The sequence below is a fragment of the Chaetura pelagica genome, unplaced genomic scaffold, assembly GCF_000747805.2.
Source record: "Chaetura pelagica isolate M959 unplaced genomic scaffold, ChaPel_1.0 scaffold189, whole genome shotgun sequence".
Lineage (NCBI taxonomy): Eukaryota > Metazoa > Chordata > Aves > Apodiformes > Apodidae > Chaetura > Chaetura pelagica.
The window spans coordinates 3,698,792-3,725,406 of NW_009970716.1; the positions used below are offsets into that span (position 1 = coordinate 3,698,792).

The 26,615-nt window shown below is 37.0% G+C and overlaps 1 protein-coding gene across 1 annotated transcript; it reads right to left on the bottom strand.

The window, feature by feature from the left end:
• Positions 1-3,175: 3,175 nt before the first annotated feature.
• Positions 3,176-26,029, bottom strand: FAM114A1 (family with sequence similarity 114, member A1). The gene is made up of 13 exons (XM_010006118.1): positions 25,688-26,029; positions 23,165-23,252; positions 19,554-19,667; positions 19,292-19,395; positions 18,089-18,223; positions 16,507-16,659; positions 15,533-15,656; positions 10,452-10,537; positions 9,509-9,676; positions 8,768-8,907; positions 7,964-8,036; positions 4,881-4,934; positions 3,176-3,277 (listed from the first exon to the last, which is right to left on the bottom strand). The coding sequence occupies exons 1-13, from the start codon at positions 26,027-26,029 to the stop codon at positions 3,176-3,178; spliced, it is 1,683 nt and encodes a 560-aa protein (XP_010004420.1).
• Between the last annotated feature and the right edge of the window lie 586 nt (positions 26,030-26,615).

Sequence of the window (26,615 nt, forward strand, 5' to 3'; positions counted from 1 at the left end):
ATTCTCCCTTAGAAGTTTAAGGTAATGTCTGTTTTTGTCAGACTAAGTAAGATCACACTCATCATTCCAAAGCTAAATCACAAAATCCAAAATTGAAAGACTTCACTGAGTACATCCTCCCAACATATTATTCTTCAAGATGTTCTTTTTTAGTGTACTGTCTCAGTTCAGTATCTCAAGTGATGTAGTTGACCAACAGAAAAACCACAAACCAGTGTAAGCAAAATATTCTGGTTATATCCACATAGTACTTTTCTACTAAAATATTATTTACTTAAGATTTATTTAAAGATACAACATTCAGTTTTCCTAGGGCAAGATTATTGCATCTGAGATCAGATGCAGTATCCCTATGCTCATATTCTGCCCTATTTCCTATCCCACATTGTAGAGATGCAAACACTTTTAGCCCACATTATTTTTTGTAGCTTCTTTTACTTTGGGGTAAAGTACTTTATTCAATACATACATAACTCAAAAAAGACAGTGGAACTGCTAGTAAGGACTATCTCAGACAAACCATCTTTGTCTTAAGAATGCCCCATAGCAATTTCAAACATTTTCCCCTGAGGCTTCTAATACTACATTGTCCAGCCTCTGCTAAAGGGCACTATTGGTCAACACACTTTTCTGACAGGCTTAACACTTTATATTCTGCACTGCATTTCAAAGAAAAAATAAGACCCATATGAAAAAGTAACTAAATTAATTTATCCATTAAAACACTGACTCAGCATAGGAACAATCGGAAACAGCTTTTGCTGTGTTCTATGACCCATTTGGCAGTAATACCACTTTTACAGGTCCCTGATGCAGAGCTCTCCTCCAAGGTGGACAGAAAGGCTTCTTGATGAAAAATAATGATTAAAGTAAAAATAAACCCAGGATGCAACGATTGATAGGCAAAACCACTAGACTTTTCTTGGAAGTCTTCATTTGAAAAATAAACAAGCTTTAAACGAGGTATTATATTCTGCCTGCCAGCACAAGAACAGCAGAAAAAAACACTTTAAATAAACAGGCCTTTTTACAAGCTACTGAATTGTTTCACTGATGTTCAGATCTTTAACACTGAAATCTGCTCACAATGAAGTGTATGGAGCAAGTAGATGGTCCTCAGTAACCTGCACTGAGCAGCTGTTCTTCTGGGTAAAACTATATATAGAAGAATGACCCCTGGTCAAGTAAGCACCACTGTGTGTCTCTTCCAGCAGCCAGAGAAGACTACTAGGGAAGAGGACATTTATTCCCCCCAAAGGGTAGAAGCCAGAGAAACATTTGGTATGATGCAGTGTTTTCCATCAACTAAGCGTTATTTTGTAATGCATGGATATGACATGGATATAATGGTTGGTGGGAGCTGTGTTGTAGCTTTGGGATAGTGAGTCTGGTTACCAGTTGCATTTTCCTTGTTCCTTCTTCTCCCATGTTGTAGTAACATTAGCTGCTCAACCAGGCATAAATACCAATGAACGTCAAGCCTTGTTTGTCTTTTCAGCTGCTAAGGGGCTTCCTTATTTTTGTTCACGTTGCTGCAAGGTTTTTTCTAACTTCTGTTGAAGACTGTACCCATTCTACTTGCCCAGAAAGACATTTCAAATCTGTTAAATAACAGAGTGGCATAAAAATAGATTTTGCGCAAGAAACATCATTTCAGGCACAGTGAAAATTTCATCTCTGAACAACAAAGACAGAAAAGTCACAATGCATATGACAGCAAAACTGGGACAGCAGCAATGTAAGACACAAACACACCTTTCTGTCCTGCCTTATTTGGACTCACAGAAGTTGCCATGTGCAAAGCTGATACATGGCTTGTCATTTCTGACAAACAGGACAGTATTTCCTCCTGCTCCTTTTCATTAATGTTACGATGTATGAACTATGCTTCCATGATTAAGCACAGTCAGATGATAACTACAATTAAAAAGCATTTAAATACAATTCATTAGTGTATCAAGAAATAAAAAATAAAAAATAGCTGAAAGAAATGCAATAAACAAAATCCAGGAGAACAGGCTACATAAAATATTGGAAGCTTCTTCCTGTCTATGAGTTAAAGCAGCCTAAACAAACCCTGAGGTTCACAGCTCAGGACTTTAAGCCAAGGACATGGACAAAATACCAGGGTTGCTGGTATTAGTATGAAATGTCATTCCTGTTGCTCAGTTATGTCCTGTCTAGCTACTGCCTCAGAGAAAAGGTGATTGCTCTGACATACGACCTTCCCACCCAAAGCAATTGTCTTGTAACTTATTTTCACAACTTCCTTTCAATGCCCAAACCCCATATTTCTGAATTGTCAGTATCAGTAACTCTGTTTGATAGAAAGGTTCATAATGTTTAAAGCTCCAATTAACCCCCAAAAGCACCAACCTGGCAACACAACTGAGAAAATATTATTTTGCAGTGTTTCAGTTGCAAAAAAAAGTGAAATTTTATATTCCTTGCATATTAAAAAGATTTCTTTGGCCCTCAATGTTATTCAGCCATTGGAATTAAAAATAAGCATAAAAATATAAAATTGTGGGTCACAAAATATAGAGCTTTACCTATACTCTTAATTGGCTCAGAAAATGTTGAGTATAATTCTGCATGCATACCCTCCATAATTTTAATTTAGCAAAGTTAATGACTATTATTGTACAACTCTTTCAACACAAACTGTTAAGTAATTGGCACAGATTATTATGAAGTTATTATTTGCTACTGTAAATAATACTTAACAAGTGGAACACTACAATTAATTGTTCATGTTGGCTAAAATTAAACACTGAAACCAAGTTTTGAAATATACATTTTTAACTGACAGTAAGGATGCAAACAATGGAAATGGTCATTCGGGTTGAAATGTTCTAATTTGCTTCATGTATCGTCTACAACTGAAAGGGTCAACGTTTAGAATCCATGTTTAAGTCAATACACTTCAGTGTAAGTTAATGTAAAGGATATTCACTCAAATGGAAAATAAATTGCTCACTTTACTAACTACTTTTGAAGTCTGAAAGAGCTTGAAAATATTGCTCAATATTGCACGTGCAAAACTGCGTTTAGTGTCTTCAGAGGACTCTAAGTGGCCAGAGCTCTCTCAGACCATCTCCCCTCTCTGCATAAATTAAATACATCACATCTGTGGTTTCTGTTAAGCCCCGTGGTGACAACTGCTGGGAAACTGTCACTCTTGTGCTTTCAAGCAATTGGTTTGGATGTGTGAAATTTGCAGAACTGGAAGCAATAGCTGGAAAGCATCCTGAATATAAGTAGTACTGTTGCAGCCCTAATGGGGAGAGAAAACGTGTGGTTGATCAGTACAGCTGTCACATATTTAAGGACTTACATTGTACATCTACAATAAACGATTTTTTTTTCACATCTGCATCATATTATATTAGCCTATGCAAGCATATATTAGCACATATAGCATATATAGCATATATTAATATTCACACAAGATTTTAGAATCTCTATATAACAAAACCAATAAACTACAACCATTTACAGCTAATAAGCATAGCTTAAATAACTGTGTAAAAACCTAGTTTCCCCTCAGTTTGAACTCTTGGGGAGTTCTGTTTGTAAGCAGCATAAAATGCTACCGTGTTCAGAAGCAGATTTGACTTTTGAAATACAAACCAGCTAGTGTCTCCATCAAAATAACTGATTTTGAATTTGCTGTAGGTGGAAGAAGTGTCACTGATATTAACGGTTTGAATTATTCTAATGGCTTTAACACATAGTACTATTAGTGGAATGCCTAACACTGAGCAGTATAGCAACTTTAAATACTCCATGAACCTAGGCTGTACTAATACATATTTGTATACAAATATGGGAGTTAAGAGGTACAAAAGATTGTATTCCAAAATTCTGGACATTCTCAGATCTTCCAGTTCTTAGAGCTCAGAAAACATCTATCAGCTGCAACAGCAAATTTACCCTATAACAAAAGGAACTGCACAGTAATCTTTACCACAGCTCTATTCAACTTGCCATGATTTTCCTTAAAGGTATTCTTATTACAGTGCAAAATTTGCTATTGTAAAGCAATTTTCTTCATTTTTGAGGGACCACAGCTATAGGACACAGAATGACAATTTGTAGTCACTACTATATGCTTATTTGCATTTAAAGAGAAATGCGACCTAATTAGCCGAGTTCAAAGAATTTGTGCTGCAGAAGGTAAACGTTAGTACTTTGCAAGCATGTAACTCCCTCTTGACCTCTTTTTCTCCTCAGTAAAACTGGGGCATGTTTTACTTGCTGTACCCTCCTGATGAAAAATAGCTCATGGTGTCTAATGGAAGAAGTCACTCATAGATCATGACTGTCTGATAAATCACTCATGAACATTCTGGTGACATCTGACACATGGTTACCTATGCACTGACCAAGCCTGGTGCTAGATTGTAAATCTTTGCAGAAATCTCAATGCCTGTGGACGGAAAAATACTGTAGCATACCTGCAACTCAAATTTTAAAGAAAAACATCATCTGAAACTTTATGTGAGTAAGAAATACTTTGCAAGATTTGAAGCAGGTAACGGAACAGTAAGAACAGACTTATCCCAAGCAACCTGTGAAGATGACAAAAAGGACTAAACAGCACACTGCAAACTGTCTGACCAAAACAGCAGCAGACCATGAGAGCTGGGCAGTCTCACTTCAGTCATATAGTTCTGAAGAATCCTCAGTAAATGCAATATCACTACTACAGTATTTCTGCGAGAGGCTGAACACAAAATCAAGAGGTTTATGATTGGGCACTGAAACACATTGTCATTATTTTTAATGTAGTACTTTCTTCAGACATAAATGAGACTGTTTCATTTCAAAATAATTTTCCTAGAATACTTCCTAATGTGAACAAAGAGAAGCCTTACCTCTAATAGCACACTGTCAATGATGGGGTTGAGAACCTCTGCCTTTGTACTGCTCTGTAAACCAGAAAATGGAATGAAATGTCAGGACAAGAAATACATTTAACAGAAATATACTGATATCTGAGAAGTGGTTTTATGAATTCTATAAAGGTCTTGCTTCACCTTGATTCTTACTCAGACTGTTTATCACAGTATTCCTCAAAACTGTGTCTAGATTTCACACACACTTCAGCAGACCCTACATATTTCTATCACTGAGTACAACAAACTAAGGCCCACGGTTTTAGTTTTTCATTAATTCAGAATATAATACCATAGAATTTCAAATTGCCTGGTTTCCTACAGCTATGAGATTTATATGATATTATCTGTCCATCTGTCTGCTAGTACCCTTTTCATCTCCCTTAAAATGTGTTAACCCTGTAGCTGATTTCAAGGAAACAAGAAGAAATACAGGTCAGAAAGATAATTAAGTTATTAGACGTTTAGTGAAAATCTGTGATTAGGTGGAAATGAAAGGCCTAGATTAGCTCCCCAAACTGGAGATGGTAGATGTTGAGCTGGACAATGCAGGTTGGCCAGTACCTGTAGCTCAGTAAGTATAGCATTTTTCTCAACTGCCAGTTAGAAATAAAAATGGGTACAATGAATAGTGACATTATCAGAGGCTACAGTAATCAAACCCCTAGAAAACCAACATATGTCAGCTCTTTTTAAAATGTCAAATGTTCTTTCCTCTTTTATTTCTCACTGCTCTGTGCATTGTGGTTTTCCAGAAGGACAGTAACCTCCATCAAAAGTTGCTTCCTTCCAATACCAAGCAGTGAACTTCGTTAGAATGAAGAAAACACAGTATCATTTAATGTAACTGAAGGAGGTCCACTTAAAACTCTGTAGCTTTCATATTAGACATTTATAGAAATATGAAATACCTTAATTTTCATTTGGAGAAAGATGGCACAACAAAGGGAAGACAGCTAGGGGAAAGAGCAATTGTACTGTCCATTACTAGAAAATCCACTATGGCATGCACTGTTAAGTTATTGCCAATAAACTGCAAAACAGAGTAGTATCAATTAAAAAACTATCGGTTGTATGAATCAGTAAATTAAAGTTGGAAAGAAATTTTGCATGGAAAGCAAAGCTATTATTTCTTAATTCTGCATTACTACTCCCTCAGAAACATCACAGACACTGTGTACAGGCAGCTCTACCACCAGTGTCTGAGTTACACAGATACAGCTGTCAGGGTGGCACTGTGTTTGAAAAGAGCAGGATTTTCTGTTCTAAGCCATTCCTCAGTTTCCCACAGCTTAATGAACTTTGCAGGATACTGGAATGTGTTTGTGAACCTGGATGCTGTTGGCAGGTAAAGGAGGAGGTTGAATCATTGGGACATGCAGGAAGATGTAGATTTTCTACAGTCCTGTGTGTTCCTTACATTCCTACTGATCATGGTAAGCAGAAGGCTCACATCTTCCTCCAAAAGCCTACAGGGATGGGACAGCACATGAAGAGCACCAGACCACCCTGAACCTCTCTTCTGGGGAGTGTTATGGCAGCGGGAGTTCTCTTTGTGCTCAGTTACTTACGTTTACACACAAATGTCCACAAAAACTGAGTACACAGTTGGCAAGAACAAAACCTACTGCAATGCTTCTGAAAGCTTTACTTTCCAGTTTTATAAGCTGGGCCATCTTAAAAAAAATAAATTACACATGAAATATTATGTCTGTGCATGTATTTATTGCAAGAGTCACACAAATATATGCTAAAATACAATCCCAAAATACAAAATAAGCAGTTTCTCCCCTAGTAATGGGAAGGAATGTAAATTATTCAGAATAAAAGCAACCAAATGCATCATATTCTCCAGAAGTAACTCTGAAAAAAACTTGCTCAGAGATGCACTGGAAGAGCTCAAGGGAGAACTAGGAAAATTTCCTTTGATGTACATTTATGTTTTCATGGAGTAATTAGGAGAGCCAGATTTTGTCCTTCTTTGATGTTTACAGAACAATTTCAGCAACAGCACAATTATTGCCTCGAAATCCTGCTAGAATACTCAGATGTCACTCATCTTTGAAACATCTTGAAAAGCAGGATACTATTTCTAGCAAAAACATTCACAGACAAATGGTTACAGCTAAATGGAGTATCTTGAAATACAAGACAAAGGGGTAGTTTTTGGTTGTTTTTTTTGGTTTCTTTTGCCTTTTTTTTTTTTTTTTTTTTTTTTTTTTTTTTTGTATATGATACTAAAAGAATTTTTTTTTAGAACTAGGAAAATTTCCTTTGATGTACATTTATGTTTTCATGGAGTAATTAGGAGAGCCAGATTTTGTCCTTCTTTGATGTTTACAGAACAATTTCAGCAACAGCACAATTATTGCCTCGAAATCCTGCTAGAATACTCAGATGTCACTCATCTTTGAAACATCTTGAAAAGCAGGATACTATTTCTAGCAAAAACATTCACAGACAAATGGTTACAGCTAAATGGAGTATCTTGAAATACAAGACAAAGGGGTAGTTTTTGGTTGTTTTTTTTTGTTTCTTTTGCCTTTTTTTTTTTTTTTTTTTTTTTAAGATGGACAATCAAACAGACTTTTTAGTCTCTTAAACCTTTTGAAAACATAGTGACCCCAGGCCATGGCATTTAGCAAAAGCTAAGAAATCATCTTAAGGTACTGCGTGTGTTCTGACTTCTACAGAAACACATTCAAAAGAGATAGGCTGAGTAGGAGAATAAAATATAAAATTGTGTGACTTCAAATGTGGGGTCCTTTCACTATGAGAAGATAGGAAATGTTGAGTGGTGATGAGGAAAAATGGGAAAATGTGTCTAGGAAGAGGGAATTTAGAAGGCAGGGGACACACTGCAGTCTATTAAGGCTTATAAATTTTCTCTCCAACAGGGAATCTGCTGTGAAAGTGCTCTCTGTTCTTTACCTGAGGAAAGAAGTGCTCTCTTTGTTGGCATCTCATGTAAAGCCATCACACTCAGATAATAATTTCTGTTTCAAGAGTGAACTATTCGGGCTTAAAAAAGCCGAATTCCACAGAAAATGCTGTTATCTTACCCCAGCTGTAGTTAAAGAATCAGAAAACTTCTTTGATAAAGATGAAACTTCATTGCACATGGCACTTGTTAAACTGGTTAAAAAAAAAGAAGAGACAAATATAAAAATACACCCTTGTCTTGTCAGTGGGTAAAAGCCCTGTAACTGTACCAGGCAAAACACCTGATCAAGTAGAAGTGTTCCTATGAAGTTTGCTATTGTTACTAGCATTCCCAAGGATAAACACCTGCGTAAATATTTCACTTACTTAGGCCTGAGGTGCTTACAACATCTTAATGTCAAACCCCACTGAATCTGTAGAACTGACTAAGTCCTGGTTTCTTGAATTTATGTATGTTTTGTTGTAGCTTACTACGAAGTTGCTGACTAATGTGGTCTTCTTGTTTAGAACAATAGACTGGTTTTTGTATAATTTTGGCAGATAATGAAACTCTATCAGCAGATAATACGACTGCATTATGCACTCTCAAAACAAATTCTGTATGTGCTAGCACAGTATCTTGTGCAGAGGGAACAAGAAATGCAACTCAAATTAGCACGTACATTCACTTGCTGGAGTAGAAACAACCTTCAGTCCCTGAATAGGGCATGTTTCTGTAAACATTCACATGTTAGCCCTGTCAAAAAATGACAGGTAGCCTATGTAGCTTAATTACATGATAAAATACAGCACCAAGATCCCTAAAGCCCATGCTGTTTCTCAAGCCATGGAACTTACTGTGCCTTTAAGTGACAAAAGCTGAATGGAACTTCATGATTTTAGGTAAATATTGAATGTTCATATATGAAGTACATAATACTCACTTTGTCAGTACTTTTGCTTGATCTTGGGCTGGTTTTTCCACTTCCTGCCCATGTAGAATTAGTTCTGCTACTTTATGAAGCTGTTCAATACAACGAGCAGTTACCTCAGCCAGACTTTCAATGGACAGCATGTAGATTTTCTTAAAATAAAGAAAGGGAATAATATAGCCAATTATAGCAATAGTGACTAATATACATATAGATATATGGATATAAAAGAATTTGAAACACAGGAACCCTCTCTGTCTCAATTTGAAGTAAGACCATACACAGAGGCAAGTACTATCAGCCATAATGTCATCCTCACAAAACATACTGGGAAATTAAATGTCCACTGATTATAAAATACAGACCTTACACTCACCCTGAAAAATTAGTAAGAACAAGTCTACCATTTATTTGGACAGAAACTAAGTAAGGCTCTCCCATTTTCTAACACAAGACTTTTAAACCTAGTCTTAACAAAGAGCCCTTCTAGAATAAGTCATAATTACTTTCAGATGGAGCCAAAGTATTGTGTCATCCCTCAGGTGAATCTCCAGAGTAAAAAAGGATAATAATCCCAATTAAAGCAGTTGTTTTTATCAGCAATGATAAAAAATACTAGCTAGCACTACGGCATTACAGATTTCACAAGCTGACTCCAGGAAAAAATATAAAACCAGCACACAAAGATAAAGAAGTAATCTTATCAAAGTATGACAATTTGCTTAATAAAACATCCTCCCAAAGCTATTTTACCTCCACAGTTTTGTTTTTATCTCCTTCTGGTTTATCAGTGTCGACTTTATCTTCTTTTTCAGTCTTTTCTTCAGCAGGTTCTCCAGGTATTTCTTTTAGCTTCTCTGCTACACCTACTGGGGTGGAAAGACTGGCTTCTTCCAGCCATTCATGTGCTTTTTTCCTAGCCTGCCAAACAAAGAACCCAAACCCAATGTTCAGTTCAAATAGGAAATATCAAATTATGTTCCTGAACATTAATTAACAATACATTTAATTACTTCTTTTTTACATTCAGGAGTTTAAATGTATCAAGCCCCTGCATGGCATTTATTAAGCACACATGTAAGAAACTGCAGGGAGAAGCACTTCTAACTCCCTCAAGATGGATAATTTCTCTACAGGTGTGATATTCCTAACCAACACATAGACTAGGCAAAGTTACTAATATTTTAGCATTATGAGTTCTTTCAAAAGAATTTGCAGAGGAATATTTTTCCCAAATAAAAAAAAATAAGGTGGTATAAAAAAAGAAAAAAAATAGTAGAGAGGTAAGAAAGATGTACTAAATTCTTAAAGGAAAACAAAACAAAACAAGTCAGTGTATCTTTAGCTGCATTCCCAGTTGATCAAAGTGGAAAAGCCTTGTTGAAGTTTTATACTATTTCAGATTACTGTTATGGTTAGTAGGAAATTTATTATGTCTCTTTTTTAACATGAAGTCAAATTAAAATAAGTTATCACCTCAACTTAAGGCAATTATCCATGGTCTATCTACATAGCTAAGAGAGATAAACATTCATCGGAGCCTAAGATCAGCAGATGAATCCCCTTTAAAGGGGCCTGATAGTTTAAATGTGACCAGCAATGTGAACTGAGATTCTCTGTATTAGATTTCAGAACAAAGCCCTCCCTCTTTGTCTTTGTTCAAGAAGCAGAGGGAAGCTCCCTAACAGGTGCTAACCTTATTAAGTTTGTCAGGAGTAGCAGCGACATGTAATTCAAACAGCAGTTCAGTCAGCATGCTGACAAACTCTTCTCCCATATCTGCTGCAAGAAAAAACAAGACAGTTTTTCTTAGGGTGTTTATCACTAGAATATTTTACACAATCGAATACATAAACACCGACAGTGGTACAAGAAAGGGGTGTGTGGGTGTCTGCATGTGTACCCTCAAATAAAGATGAGGGTAAGCAACAGAGATACCTGTACAACCAGATACACTATCTTGACACTTTGACTACTCTTTCCACCTCATTCTAAATTCCACTAAGTTTCACAAACAGGTAACAGGAGCAGAAGCTACATGATACCTAGTTCTCTGATAAAAATACAAGACCCACAAAACAATCAAAGAAGAGATGCTAACATACTCTTTCAAACCAAGGTATAAAAACTACCAGATAAAAATAAGTTTCAGAAGAAACACACTGGTAAAGATGTCCTCTGTTGCTCTGTCTGCAAGCCACAGCTAAGAGGTGTGTTTTCTTTCTATTTTGAGATTGAGCTTTGCTTAAACAGAGAATGTTTTCTGTTCTGCTTTGGAATAACAAGCCTTAAAAAAATCTGCACTTTCATTTCACAAATTTATGAGCAAAGTATCACTAGGATTTGAACTTAATCTTTATTATATATATTCCTTTGAGTACTTGAGGTTGTTGTGTTCTAACACGATCGAATTAAATTCCTAAAAGTTGGTATTTCAACTGGTTCTGTTTGTCTGCACTTTCTGAGTTTCAAATCCTCATTAACATTTCCTGGTGGAATATGCAAAATGCATTTTTTTTAGCCTGATGACACAAAAAGGTCAAAGTTCCCACACAGTCCCCAGTACTGAAAATGTCCATTTTTATGCAATTCTTCAGTACTGGGCCTGAAAGTGGTGGGCCATTACTCTCCAGTGAGTTTGGGGATTTTGGTAGAATGTTTTGCATCCCACAATACTTTGCAACATGCATAAAGGTGGTGTATTCTGACACTCAGATGGCACTTTTCTACCTAGAGCAAAGGACATCTCCTACTTACTTGTAAAGAGAGTGTCCATCTTTGGGGATTGTAAACTAGAACTCTTCACCTGCAGTGATGAAGAGACTGAGCCTTCCTTTTAACAGCAGGGCAATAGGTCAAGAAGATTGTATTCTGGCAGGCCAAAGCGATGCAGAGTTCATTTCACCGCTGTCCTTATCAGGAAATTTTTGGCAATAGGATTTTCAGCACCTCCTGGATACACTGAATTCACTTATTCTTAGAACAATGCCAATTTGTTTTATAAACTGCAGCATGCTGAAAACTGATAAGCAGTTGACTGAATCAATGCAAAATTAACAAAATTGTCAATAATTGGCATATTCAATTCAATACGCACTTTGGTTACCAACTCCCTTAACATCACATGCAACTTTTTGTGTTAGTGGCTTTAAAAATGTAGGCAAAAGCTACTTTTTCATATATTCTCCTCTCATTATTTCATAAACAACTGAAACAAAAAGAAGCTGCAGTGAAAAATACATGAAAGGGTTGAATAATCAGTGAGAGGAGACATTGGAGAGAAGGGTATACATTTGGCTTTCTCCTATTTGTGTCAGAAAATATCTTTCTTTTCTTTCTTTTCATATTGATTTTCCACTTGTCTGAATGTTATGTGAAGACACTAAACCCCTACGATTCCAGGTTCCAAGTTGCCAAGAACAAAGTCAAGCCCCAATTCTTTCCTAGAACAGTCCTCCAAAGATCACTGCAGTAATTTCTCCTTACGAAGGACTGAAGTGTTTATGGTAGAAACTAAAAGCAGCACTAACATCTCTGAATGACGTCCTGAGAGCCTAGGGTCAGAAGGGATCCTGCGAGTTTACATGAAACAAACAGCCACCTTTTTCAAACACTTGAATGCAAAGTACTTGCTTTCCTCCCAGCTAGTTTTTTTCTTTGGTAAATATATAAAGCACTAACAAATGACACCATATAAATAACATTACTTTGATGACAAGAAAGTGGTAAAAAAATAGCAATAAGTGATAATTAACTTTTTTCAATTACTTAGTGGCTAGATAAGATGTAAACTTTCAAGCACCATTAGTTAATATCTGTCTCTTGTAGGGGGGATGGCTTCCTTACAGAAAGGAAAAAAACACAAGTTTTATTGAGCTAGGAGTCACAAATCAAAAACCTACTGAAGGCAAGTTAGTTGTAGCTTTCAACTTTTTAGCAAACAGGATTAAAACTCAAAATACCACCACAGAATTTAACCCAGCCTGCTGTATCTTGCTAGATTAGCTAGCTTAAGTAAAAAAAATATAATTCTGTATTTAAAATATGCTATTAAAAGAGCATATGGTTTACTGAATTGATTTTATAAGTGTAAAACCTATTAATGTGCTTAACAGGATCTTAACTGCATTAACTTTTTTGAGCTAAGAACACAAACTGGAATGAAGCCTTCTCTTCACAGCAAGATGTGAGCTGCATTTAATCCTGATCAGCCAACCTGTTGTTAAACTTTCTGGTCTTTTACCTATGCTGGATGCCAAATGATGTTTAAAATGTTGGGAACATTACACACAGGACATTTTCTTAGTGGTAATATTAATTATGCCACAGAAATATGTTTAAAATCCCAACAAATAATATAAGGTAAACAATTCCAGTTTTTAAAAAAATACACAACCCAAACCTACACCCTTAAAGATCAAGTGTGGTCCCAGAAGGACACATATTGATGTGCCCCCCACCCCCAAAGCTAAATTTATTTTTAAAATATGACCAAAATACTATGCATAGTCAATAGTGAATCACTGGAATCTAACTTAAATTATGTAAGGATTGGCAAAATAAAGTATCAATGAAACATTCAACTGTTCATTAGAACTCCACTCCATGAGAGGAAATGGACATGTAAATCACATACAACATTTCATGGAAAGGTGCCAGATATTTTTTTAATCTAAAAATGGCAGACAATTGCCATGTAAGGGGCTATTAATGGAATTATTTAAGTTTTACAAGATTTTACACTTCTGCTGTGTAAATGCATGTAATGAATACACTTCAAATCCTATGCATTAAGACATTGAGGAAAAGGTCTGTTTTTCCTGACTCAGGAGGATCATAAGAAACTTTCATTCACTTTCACAAGACTTCAATGAAGATAATATATATTTTTGTGACTGGGAAAGGTGCCCAGACTGGGGCACATCTAGAAGGGACATGTCAAAGCACTACACAGTGTTAAGGACACCATCAATGCAGCGTTGTCATGTACAACAGATGAGGGGTAAGAGGCTGAAGAAAGTAGTAAAGTCCACTTGTCCTAGGTTAGCAGACTGACCCAAGGCTCAGCACTAACAGAAATCTACTTTCAAGAAGTGATTAATCTTTCTATTGTTTTGGTGTCCTCCAGTGGAGCAAAAACTTATCTAACTTAATACTGATACATGAAATTTATCTGTAGTTCAAATACTAATAAACCTTGAGCTTGGTTGCACTAAAGGAGGTGAGTAATTTTGAACTGCAGCCTGAAGGTACACCCATTCAGCTGTGAGGTGGAGGGAACATATGTGTGGTTATTATTTCCGCTGTCACGGAGAGGAGGAGATGTTTCACTGCTTGCTGGTTTGCTTTTGCAGGGGAAAACCTGCAGCACGCACTGATTTTTATTTTTATTTTTTAAGGTGCTCATTGCCTTCGTTCCAGCCAGTTAACATCAGCCAGAAAACATCACTGTGTAAGAAAGAGCTTTTCCTAGAGGCTGCTTTCGAAGCAAATAACTATTTCCCACAGAAATTAAAGAACAACAGACACCTCATGAATCCTCACTCTTAAGCAGGTAATATACTTTTCTTGACTTCTTCTTCTCACAGCTCCACATGGGAATGTGAGGTTTTAAAGAGTAATGAGGGATAAAAAAACCCATAGTACTAAGACTTCATACTGAACAGTGGCCACTTCCTCTAAGAAGAAATATTAAGTTCCTCGTGAGAGACATCAGGTACACCAAGTATGCACTGCTAAAAAGAGAACTCTGAGTGGAAAAGAATTTCTGGCTATAACATGTGGATGTTAATATAGTTAACTAACTTTTCTGGAGAGAAATCATCTCCCACCCACTTGCAAAAAGTAGGCTATGGGCAAGGCACCCCTGAAAAGATCAAAAGGATATGGAAGAAATGCCTTTTTTATGTTTCTATTTTTCTGAAACACAAAATATGGTTCAATGGCATCAGCCAGTCTTCAAACAGGTCAACGGGATTGTTTCTATCAGCTAGAAGAGGTTTGGTATGGATCTCACAGGCCTCGGAGTCATGAACTATGGTGCTTCTAACTTAAGTTCCTTTCTTTCTGTTCTGAGCCTGTTCTGGGGAATGCTAAAACTCCTGACATGTTTGAGATGCCCATTTTGCCCCAGCCCAAAGCATCTGCCCATTTTATTGAAACTCTGAGGAGCTGATCTATGGACTGTCATGGTGTTCAGTGTCTTCAGTATCTTCAATGCTGCGCACTCTGTCAGAGGGATGGCATGTTTCTGCTGCTTTAACTTCTTTCTCATGCTCCACTGCCACCTCTTGCCCAAGAATACCTAGAAAGCAGCTTTGTAACTGTGTTTCAAGGGGACTTTTCTTCAAAAAGTTCAAGGTTCTTAAGTCTCTTTATAGCACTCTAGTTTTTTCCCTACCTAGCAAGGGAAGGCACAAAGTGAGGACAAAGTTGGTAAACAGAAAAGCATTGATAAACACTCTGAACTTTCAGATTACACCATCCTAGGTTCTGCAACAAAACCTCAGTTATCCAAAAGGTTACTATTTTCCTTTCCTATTTTTTTCTTTGAATGATGATACAGCAAAGTAACTTAGTAGTTATTTATATTTTCACTCTCACACTTCAAGTACAATATACATTAAAAATTAAGCATTCATTAGCTTCCAGAACTTTCAGAGTATTAATTTTACCTTATGAAGAGTGTTAAGATATCAGAAATTATAGTTGGGATTGTATTTTTTTAATTACTGTATATTGAATTAACAATTATTTATGTTTAAGTCTCCATATTACCTTTCTGTTCCTGCACCACTTCGTTGTCTGATTCCTTTGGAACAAAAATCTCTTTTATAGCAATTAAATCATTTTTCACAGTCTCCAACTGCTCTCTATCAAGTGTGGCTAAATATGACTGAATCTGTAAAAGAAAAGATAGTAAGCATTCCTAACCAAACCAGAGCATTTCTTAACGAGCACTTAATTAGCATGTCTTGCTAATTTAGAGCCTGATACTAAAGTAAGCTAAGAAATTGAAACTTCCATTGTGCTCAAATCTTGTCTGTAACCTTCCAATGTGGGCACATTTTTAGTTCTCCTCAACAAATTTGTTGAGTATCACAAAAATTACACCAGCCTTGCAAGATCATCAGGTCTCTACCTTCTCCCAGAACATTAGTTTTGAACAATAAATCTATGGTTTGATTGCAAACTGTAATGTGCATTTTGTGACTGCTTGGATTAAGATATTTATCGTATGTACCTTAGTAACCTTAGCATGTTCTTCAGAGGGTCATATAGCATTTGTACACTTCCAGTACTATCTTTGGGTAATCTTAGGTAAGTTTAAAATCCAATGCAATAAAGAAGTCTTAGGGATTCAATAAGTAACCTGGAACTCATTTCAATTCACTAGGGTCTAGGTGTAGTAGGTTTGGAACTCCTGAATCTAAGTATCAGTGTCTGATTAAAAACCAAAATACATCAACCTCTTTGCAAATTCTGAAAATACATCTGCATAGTGTCACAAGCTGAAAAATACATTCTACCTATGGCCTTAACCAAAAACAACTTGCAATTTTGAACTTTTTTGTTTTGAGTTAATCCTGGAGTTAAATTAATGTGTACTGAGATTGATTTCCTGATGCCAAGGACTGGCCCGTGGGACCAATCCAGCTTTCTCTGAAGTTGATGAAAAACTCACTGTTCATTTCATATGCACTGGCAGAGCCAAAAATTTTTATCACCCCTTTTGATTCTGCACACTGTACCTGGGCTTCACTTTCGTTTGACAGGATTTCCAAAGCTTCAAGATGAGACAAACCCTGGAACTCATCAAAAAGTAGTCCATAATGTGCTGTTCTTTCAACTGTCACTTGCTGGGCCCGCCTCTGTTTCTCTTTTTCTTTGGCTTCTCGCAACAGCTGCAAAAACATAAATCATTCATATTGTTTTATAGGTGGTGCTGTAGGTATGACAGATTTTATTGCTTTCTGCTTTTCTAAGAAGTAGTAACAAAATTTGGGACTATATCACACCTATAGAACTGAAATACCAAACTTATTTCTTTATAAATGTCTCTAATAAAATATTTAAGTAGTATTCTAAGTGTAGATTTTCCCAATGGCAATTGCTACCATCTTTTTTAAAAAAACAATGAACAAACAAATAATCTTGCTTATGTTCTCAAAAGCAATGTCAGCTATGGATACCACATAATAAATTTAGCCACCAATTACAATGAAAGAAAAATAAAAAGGAGAATTTCATATACAGCCTTAAAGAGTCGTGCAATCCATAACACAAAACACAAAATGGGAATATTATTTTCAGCACTTACCTACCTATTTGCATATGCACCTACATAAACATGATAAAGCATTTTTAGCAGATAGTACAGTCAATTTTATGCAACAGCAGGACTGACAAAAAGAGACTGGCCTAAAAGGGTATGACTTCTATCAAAGGCAGGGCAGAACTATACCCCATATACTTGGGGATATCTTGGAGTCAACTTCTCATACAGCTTTATTACTGTATGAGGACAGAAGAGTGTATAGAACAGGATCTTCTATTCCTCCTTTCTATTCCCAGGAAGGAATGGCCTCTTGTATGAATTTGATACAGTAAAGCTGGTAAATACATCTGAACTGCATCTTAACTCCCATTTAAATCTCTGAATACCAATGAACTCTTGCCACTTATACTATCCCATCATTCAAAATTTCTGTGATATTGTCTTCAGTTATTAATTTCTTAGAAAAGAATTTTGATGCAGATTTTTCAGTCTCGACCTTCAAAAGGTCACTCACATGGTTTTATGTACAAGTTACAAAAATTTTTTACTGACAGCCTTATACTTCTGCTCTGTTTTCATCGTGTCTCTGAACTTTAAAACATGAGTCACAACTGTGTAAGGACACCATTAGTTTAGATGGGCGTTAAGACAGACCTTTAAGCAGCTTTAATTCCTAATGAAACATATGTCACATTCCAGTACTTTTTTCAAGGAAAGTAGTAGAGTCATATTTATGCTGGAAGGTATCTATTTACAGCTGTTACAAAAACACCAACAATGTGATTCTGTCTCCAGAGTGTAATGACAGATCAACACATATACTATCTTAATAGAATCAGCTATTGTACATTTGATTATGCAGAAAATATGATTTTATATTATCTTTCGTGGTTCTGTGAAGAAAAAGAAATTGGAGAAAACATAATAATAATATTTGTTTCCATATGCCTAGCCAATACCTACTGCAATAAAAAAAGCAGCTCCCTTAGGCATTTGAAATTCTGGGAAAATAATCTGAAAAGGCATTGACAGAACTGTATTTAAATAAATCCAACCTGAGACAGGGAAACTGTTCTTGCCATCAGTGTTTTGGTTCTCTTAAATCCAGGATCACTTTCTGCAAGGACATTCATAGTCGTCTTCCCAATAAATTCCAAAGCATCCAAGCCTCCAGATAATACACTCTTCCCCTGCATAAAATAATGTAATGTGGTTATTGCCTTTCCACTTTATGCTAATATGAACTGTAAAGAGTATGGCTTTTGCTGGCACATTTATCTTATTTGAAAATCTTATACCAGGCACAGGTGATCTTACTGATATGCAGGTCTCACAAGCCCTATGATGCTCCAGATTCTACAGGAACAGTCTTAGGAATAGTTCATAGGAATCTCAGTCTGCTCCCAAAATCCTTGATATTAGAGTGATGAAACACTCAGAGTGAACTGGATATAAAAAGAATTGCCACTTCATAAAGATGCTCATGGGCACTTAAGTCTTCTGTGCTTTTTTAGCCAATGCTTAAAGTCTGTCGTAATTTCAAGGGAAACACCACACTTAAAAGCTCAGAGGAAAAACATTTTCTATGGTAATAGTGTGTAAAAAAATTGGGGAAGAAGATGACACAAAAATTATCTGGAAGCAGTATGGTACAGGATTTTGAGAAAGCTGAAACACGGAAAACCAGAAAGGGATGAGTGAAACACACAGAAAATATATGGGGAGTGTACTAGGAAAGAACCACAGACAAAAGCACCTGCCTCATTGAGTCTGCAATCAGGCCACCTCCTGGGAAGGCTAACATGAAATCAGAAACCAGATGGAGGGGTGAAGATAAGGACCAGGGCCTAACAATACAGTTTAGCAAAAGACTTAAAATAAGCAAATGGAGTATTTTCTTATTTTTCTGCCTTCAAAAATGGTAAGAAATCTTACACTTTCTCTGGAAGGACTTAACTATAAAAAAAATTAGACAATAGTATCACATAAAAAAAGAAGATTTCCCAAGAACTTGTAGAATTTTATATAGTTTAGAACTTAAACTGGTGCCAAAGTAGCGACTGACTTAGTTGTGTGTGACCGTTTTTTTTTAATTCAGTAGTTATTTTGCCATGGAAGAGACTCTAAAAAGACTTACAACAGAACCGTTTTTACAAAGACATACAACTTAAAAACCTCTACCTGTTAAACGGGACATGCAGTGAAGCTGCACAAAAAATTATGAAGACTAGAGCAGAAAGGCTGCTAAAATTACTCACTGTGCTCTGTACTGCATTTGTGATAGCTGACAACATGCCACGAGATCCAGGTGAAGAAGAAGGAATATTCTCAGAAGAGCTTTGGTCCAGAGAATCATCTGCTTCTAACAGAAGAAAAAAGATAACTACAGCATACTTTCAGCTCTACAAGTTACAAAGTATGGTAAACTTGAGTTTGTTATCAAAATCTTAAAATTTTATAAGTTGGACTAATATGGCAGCATCAAAGAGTTTTGTCCAATTTCAGTAAACTTGAACTTACGTATAATTGGTGTTTCAGCTGCAGGAGGCTCTGCTGTTTCTGAAGATGCTGAACTCGCATTATGAATTCCTAGGGTAGTTCCTGCTTTTTCCTTTACTGCTGTTATCCCATGACCTGCAGCAGAAGCATATTTTAAATTATGTGATTTGAAAACTTACTACTAACAGTGCATAGTATTCATATATTCCACGCATCATAACAATCAGAATACCTATTAATCTTCAAAAATTCCTGAGTCTCACTTAAATAACTATTAAATGTTCTTTTAAACTGATGTAATAGATACTGTCCACCACATTCCTTTCCTGTGCACAACTTTTTTAATGAGCAAGAGTTCCATTCCTTCCATTGACTTAATTTTTCTTAAGTACTAGATTTGCTAACAAAATAATATCTTCCTGTAGTGAATTTTTTATATACCTACAAATATTAAGCAAAAATTTCACTTTAAACATGTGTGAAAGTTACAGATTTTCAGATTAATTTTCCAGGGTTTATTCTGTATCTAATTTTTTTTTTTTTTTTTTTTTTTTATATTCTGTAATTTGGTGTTCATGGTTTTGCAGGCAAGCTTGTATTTCCAAGAAAGGAGGCACACAGTTCTGTACTGATATTCACAGACTTATAAAAGGCAGCATTTTCAGGGCTGTGGTTACATGCACTAGAATGAGAAAAATTTTCAGGTCAGCTAGGAGTGGTTTTGCTGAACGAAGCTGTATGGTTTGTATGTTTGATCATAACAACAAAGCCAGATGGGATCAGAAGACCACAACTGAAGCAAGTCAGCACTGTTAAGATACACAAACACAGCAAAAGCTCATGTTGCTTTGGAAATGAAAATTATTATTTGTATATTCAAAAAGCACAGAAATAAAAGAGATGGAAGATGATCCCAGATTTTAGAGATAAAGATGCACTGTTTTTGATACACTGGGTAACTCAGTAGTTACACATTTGTAAGGCAACTGTGCTGATACAGTAAACTTATGAACACATTCAGCATCTCCATTTACTCCGCTGTAACTGCACAGACAGGAGAGCTGTGAACAGGTATTCTTAACTGTTTACTTTTTGAAGAAGGTATGTTTTTGCTGGGTTGTTGCTGTTGTTTTTCTTGCCTAGATGATTTCTTTCTGCTGCTGACAATTTCAGCAGAATTTTATTGTTCATCTTGGTAGCTGGAATCTTTAATTTGAAAAGGGAGGTTTTGCAAGCAGTTCCTAAAAATATGGCCTGCCTTTGAGTTTGCCTGATCTGCTTGAGGCCAGATCAATGACACTCACGTCTGAAATCTAAACCATTCTGTGCAGGAACTGGTGCCCCTTGTCAGTCTAGTGCTCTCAAGCCACTGGGCTGCCTGCTGCAGTGGTACAGGTAGGGAGGGTGAGTCTGAGATCTTTGTCTGTCACACAGTCTTTGTCACCTGTGTTGCACCATGGGGACAATTCTGATGAACAACTGACCACAATTCTATCTGGTAAAATGATGAAGTATCACCTGGTTCAAGCTAAAGATAAAGATCTTAGCATCTGACACTGGCTGAGAAACTAAGGAACCTAAAGATGACTGGGGTGGGAATCCCTCCACTGTATGAAGTCTAGGTATGTGGAAAAGCCAGCTGTGCTCTGCTTTTGTATGCTAAAAAAGTGGGACCCCACTGTGCTCATTTTCATAATGGGCACTGATCACTCCAAGAGCTTAGAAAACTTTTTTCCTTGCAGTTAAAAGAAAAACACAAGCTAGATTCTGATAATTCCTATACTATCCAGTCTGTGAATCAGGAATAACTCCAATTAAGCTAGTAAATGAGACTAGTTTCAGATCACCTCACTGCAATGGTAAAAAGTTTTAATAATAGCATAGGCATAATGCTGGTCTCTTCTTTTTCTTCCTCTAGTTATTCTTATGTCAGTTTTCCTTCCTGAACTGGATTGCTAGGAGCTCAGAGGAGCATGAGTGATGACATAGGTAGGAGGAAGAAACATGCAAGAAAAAGAGAGGTGCAGGATAGCACATTTCAGTGACTCCCAGCCATCAGATTGGCTTAGTTGCAATGGTAACACAGAGTTTTATCAACACTGTTGCTAAAGCACTTAATGGTGCAATTACTGATTTACTAAAGAATACAATTTGAAAGAGAGTAAAATAGTGAAAATTAGGAAAAAAGAAGTTGTGTCTTCAGATAACAGTGAGCCTACTTTCTCCCATCCCATCATCCCAGCAACTATTTCAGCAGATGTACTCCACTGAGGTTCCACAAGAGGGGAAACAAAACTTCTTGCACCTTTCAAAAACAAAAGAAAACTCTTCATCTCATTCATAAGGCAGATTCAATAACTTCCTTAGTGTGACATCTAGTGTCAGACACTAAGCATGGTTCAGTGACTGCTACTAATCCAAACGCATTACAGATGCTGTTGTGTAGACGAGTATCACATCTGCTTTGTGGCAGGGACCTTAATCCAAATAATGTCTACATTTACTCTTACTTCATTTGTACTTTTCTAAATCAGTCCCATAAACCAGCTCCCTACATCACAACATGAAGGCTACTGTTAGCTTAAGACAAGGAAGAAATATATCGGCTGGGCAAGGCAGACCTGTTATTTTCAGTAGCAACTTTCACTTATGTAAATTTAAAGACATTTTAGAAACCCATTCTGAGTTTAATTAGATATTTGTTGGACTGTCTGAAAGAAAAGGTAGTTACAAGCTCTTGAGTGCAGATGTTACTGAAAAAACAGTGAGGATATGGGAATGCTGCCTCCTTCTCTGAGAAACAGAGAGAAATAACTTATTGCCCATAGAACAGAGAAGAAGAAGAAGGAAAACTATTTAGCCTTATATGGGATCATACAAAAAATATCTCTATTGAATCATTATTTTTAGTAACTAGCAATTAATTTTAATTCCTAGGTTCATCTTTTGAAGGTGTTTTGTGGATCCTTTATGAGAAGTGACCAGTTAACAGCTTAACAGCTGCTTTGTGAGAAATTATTTCCCACTGGTAAGTATTCGCATGTTTTGCTTTTTGTCTGTGAGTTTTTAATGTGCAACAATTCAGTTTTACCTAAAGTCTTCACATGGACATTTTGTTCTGACATACTACCAGAAATGAGAGTAGAGGAACTACAGGGCCCATGTTTCAATATGCTGTTCTACTCTCTAAAGCCTGATATGATAGGTTAACAGTTTCACTGGGTGTCAATGAACGGTGGAATGATCTATAAGAAGTCCATTTATATTGTATAGATCATAGTCATAGTCATGGTGTATAAACCACAAACATGCATGTGCGTGAATTTGGGTGGTGTGCTTTGACTTCAGAAGCCATAAGCCTTTGGCTGATAGTAATTGTATCAGATTATGTATCCTTTCTGTGAAGAAGCCACAATGAAGTAATTCACTAATCCTACAAATAAGACTAATACTTTGTCCATAATCTGACCTGAAGAAACATTTATGTGCTTTGACAGTTTAGGAAGGTCCTTCTTTCTATTGCTCACCAAACATATCAGAATAAAACTGTCTATGAATCGTAAAAATACAACACTAATGTCTAACAACACATTATTATTTATTTTCATGTACTTTACTGATTGAACACTTACCCACTGTGGCAGAAGCTGATGACAGGAGAGACTTTCCCCAAGTCCCCCAAGTCCCCCATCTACTTCCTTTGGATGAGGATTCTGTGGCCTATAAGAACAAAAATATTACTGCTTTGTCTAAAATTTGTTACCTAAAGTCAGGGGGAAGCATAAATAACTTGTCAGGCAATGAAATCTAGCATGTAATAAATAATGATTCGAGTAAAAATGGTTGTGCCACTACTTAGGAGAGCAAGCGTTTTGAAGATAGGCACTTTGTAATATAATACTTGGCTTCCCTAATAATGGTAATGCCTTCTGAAGAACATTATTTCAGAGACAGAACACACAGAGAGATAGCACAGAATGGTGACTGAGAAAAACTGTGTCAACCAGCACCTCTGGCAGATGCTTAAGCTTTTGTGCAAAGTGGTCCTTGCGTGACAGGTGTCATTATTATGGCACTGTAGGGTTGTTACTGTTGTCACCTCATCATTTCTTCTCCCAGGAGGAAACCATGCTCATAAACCTCGCTCTGTCTCTGTGCGTTAAACTAACCTTGCAGGCTTTGACTGAAAGGCCCCATAATAGGTTCTCCAGGCCACATTGCAGAGCCTAACTTCTAGCTGGAGAACTGGGACATCCGGTTGGGAAGGTGCTAATACTGGTGCACACATGTGTGCAGTGAACAGATGAGCAGACATGCCCTTCTCTAGCTTTATTATAATGCCTGATTTATATTGCCTTTATTTTCACAATTTGGTCACTAAAGCCATATTTTTAAAGGTCTTTTATTTCCTAAAGGTGCAAGAGATTCTTCATAGGATCTTAAACACTTTCAGGTATTATATGGTTTTCAAGCTTCTGTGCACAATAAAGCAGAATGGAAAGATCATAACACCTGGAAGTGCTTAAAACTCCAGAGATGTCTTTACAGGTATCCTAATGTTTCTTCAGGTACCTGATTCTGTAAAGCCATAGAAGTTTATTAGGACTATTATTAGGGAGAGGCGGGAACCTGTCTCCTTCTTGAGTTCTATGGGAGCCAGAGTTAGAGACTTATCCGCCTGAGTCTCTTCAGAGGCATAAACTCAGTAGCTGTGCACAGAGAACTCCTAACTCCCGACTTCAGTAAAAACATAGCCAGAGGAGGTGCTGACCACCTTTCACATTCATAGAATCATAGAATCTTAGGGGCTGGAAGGGACCTCGAGAGATCATCTAGTCCAACCCCCCTGCCAGAGCAGGGTCACCTAGAGTACATCACATAGGAACTCAGCCAGGTGGGTTTTGAATGTCTCCAGTGAAGGAGACTACACAACCTCCCTGGGCAGCCTGTTCCAGTGCTCTGTCACTCCTACAGTAAAAATTTTTTTTCGGATATTCACCTTGAACCTCCTATGCTCCAATTTACACCCATTGCCCCTTGTCCTATCACTGGTCATCACTGAGAAAAGCCTAACTCCATCCCCCTGACACTCACCCCTTACATATTTGTAAACATTGATGAGGTCACCCCTCAGTCTCCTTTTCTCCAAGCTAAAGAGACCCAGCTCCCTCAGCCTTTCCTCATAAGGGAGATGTTCCACTCCCTTAATCATCTTTGTAGCTCTGCGCTGGACTCTTTCAAGCACTTCCCTGTCCTTCTTGAACTGAGGGAAACACATTAATGTGTGGTATTAAGAAATTACCAGTATTCTGTGTTTAAATCATATTAAGAAACTGCTATCTAAAGAAAGTCTCTAGTAACATATAATCTCTAAATGACCAACTCAAAATCAAAAGCTGAAGTATTCCACATCAGATCTGCAGCATGCAGATCCCCTGTAATCTCTCCCAGGTAGGCCCTTCTCACTGGTGGATAGATGTGTTTTAACCTTTTCCAATTTGTGGATGCCTGAAAATTTTTCAGTGGAGATGAGACCATCTTCAGCTATGTCATGTGTATTGGATTTGGATGATGTGCAGACCATAGAAAAGCCTTGTTTATCTTAGTTTTCATTTATTAACTTCTTGCAATTACTCACATGACTCCCAAAGGTCTGTGGATCACAAATTAAACACTACTGGCCTAGAAATAATCAAAAGCTACTAGCAGTTTCACCCAGGTTTGTGAACCCTACACTGTTTTTGTAAAGTCAATGACTTGAAAATCAGCAAGTACAAGATTCAGTGATGCACATGCAGCTTCAATTCTGTCCTCTCCTCGGTTCATTCTGTGAACTGAATGAAGCAGATTTCACCAGAAATCCAGATAACAAAACCACAGGAGTACTGTATGAATACAAAATGGACTAGATTCTTCATTAGATTTAGGCTCTGGTATAAACAGTTTCACTGAAAGCAGGCTAGAAAGACCAAATACATATCATACTGGCAAAGAGAAATTCAGTTGTTCCTATTTTCCAAAAGCTTGGTGTTACAACTTAACTTACTTTATTACCATGCAAGTTCTCTGCATTTAACTCTCCAGGCTTTTGTGTACATACTGTCCTTACTAAGCATGAAGGGGAGGGCTTTTATGGAAAAGAAAGTACTACTTACTGGATTGCTTTGTTCATGCAGTGTTTCTTCAGATTCAGGTTCTGCATCAAGGCTTACAGTCTCAATGCACTCAGTGGGCACGTCTTCAGTCGCCTCTCCATTGGAAGGCAGACTTTCAATTATTTTTTCAGTTAAAGGGTTTTCATTGATAAATATGTGTCCTTCCTGTCCATTGCTGGCACTCTGAGTGGCCTGTTGATGTTCATCATGTGAAGACTCATGCGAGACCTCACCTTCCACAAGATGTGGTACTAACTTGTGAGGCAGTATCTCATTGCTGGGCATTTCCATTACTTCAGGTTTTTCTTCAGACAAGATGCCATCACATACGTCTTCAGACATTTTCAATTCTGAATATAGAAAATGGCATTTAGGTTCCATAAACACTTAAATGACTATAAAATAGCAGTATTTACTATAAACTATTGCTAAAAAGCAACACCCCCTTGCGGTAAGGCCTTCTGAAGCATGAGACCCTGTGGCACACACACCATGCCAGCACTGATACCACAACTGTACTCCTGAATATTCACCTTGCAGAATAGCACTCAGGTACAAAGAGCAGCATTACTGTTTTCCAAAATACGGTTTGGTGAGGCAGAAGGGATGTTAATTTTTCTGGAGAAGCCAAATTTAAGAGCTTCCACATGGTTAATTCCTATGTTCCCTATTAGATGTATATGAAAGACCACTGGAGAACAGGATAATCTGAGCTGCAATATCCAAGCAGCTCTTGGTCTCCTTCCCATCATTTCTATATACACAGGCTCTCCTACAGCCTGCTGACTGATGGAGAGGAGGATGACAAACACAGAGACTAAATTTATGTGTTGGAGAAGGGGCTTAATTTGGGAACACGACAGGTCATGGTCCCTGAAACTATTTCATAGACAGGAAGCAGTCACTGCTCACACCGTTTCTGCATCAC

Bases quoted from the DNA above. Each gene is read 5' to 3' on its own strand.
- FAM114A1 (XM_010006118.1), bottom strand. From the start codon at position 26,029: ATGTCTGAAGACGTATGTGATGGCATCTTGTCTGAAGAAAAACCTGAA. The intron at 19,668-23,164 runs GTAAGTGTTCAA...CTTCTGCTGCAG, and splicing joins ATCAGCTTCTGCCACAGTGG to GTCATGGGATAACAGCAGTA. The intron at 3,278-4,880 runs GTAAGGCTTCTC...TCTCCCCATTAG, and splicing joins TTGACAGTGTGCTATTAGAG to GGCTGCAACAGTACTACTTA.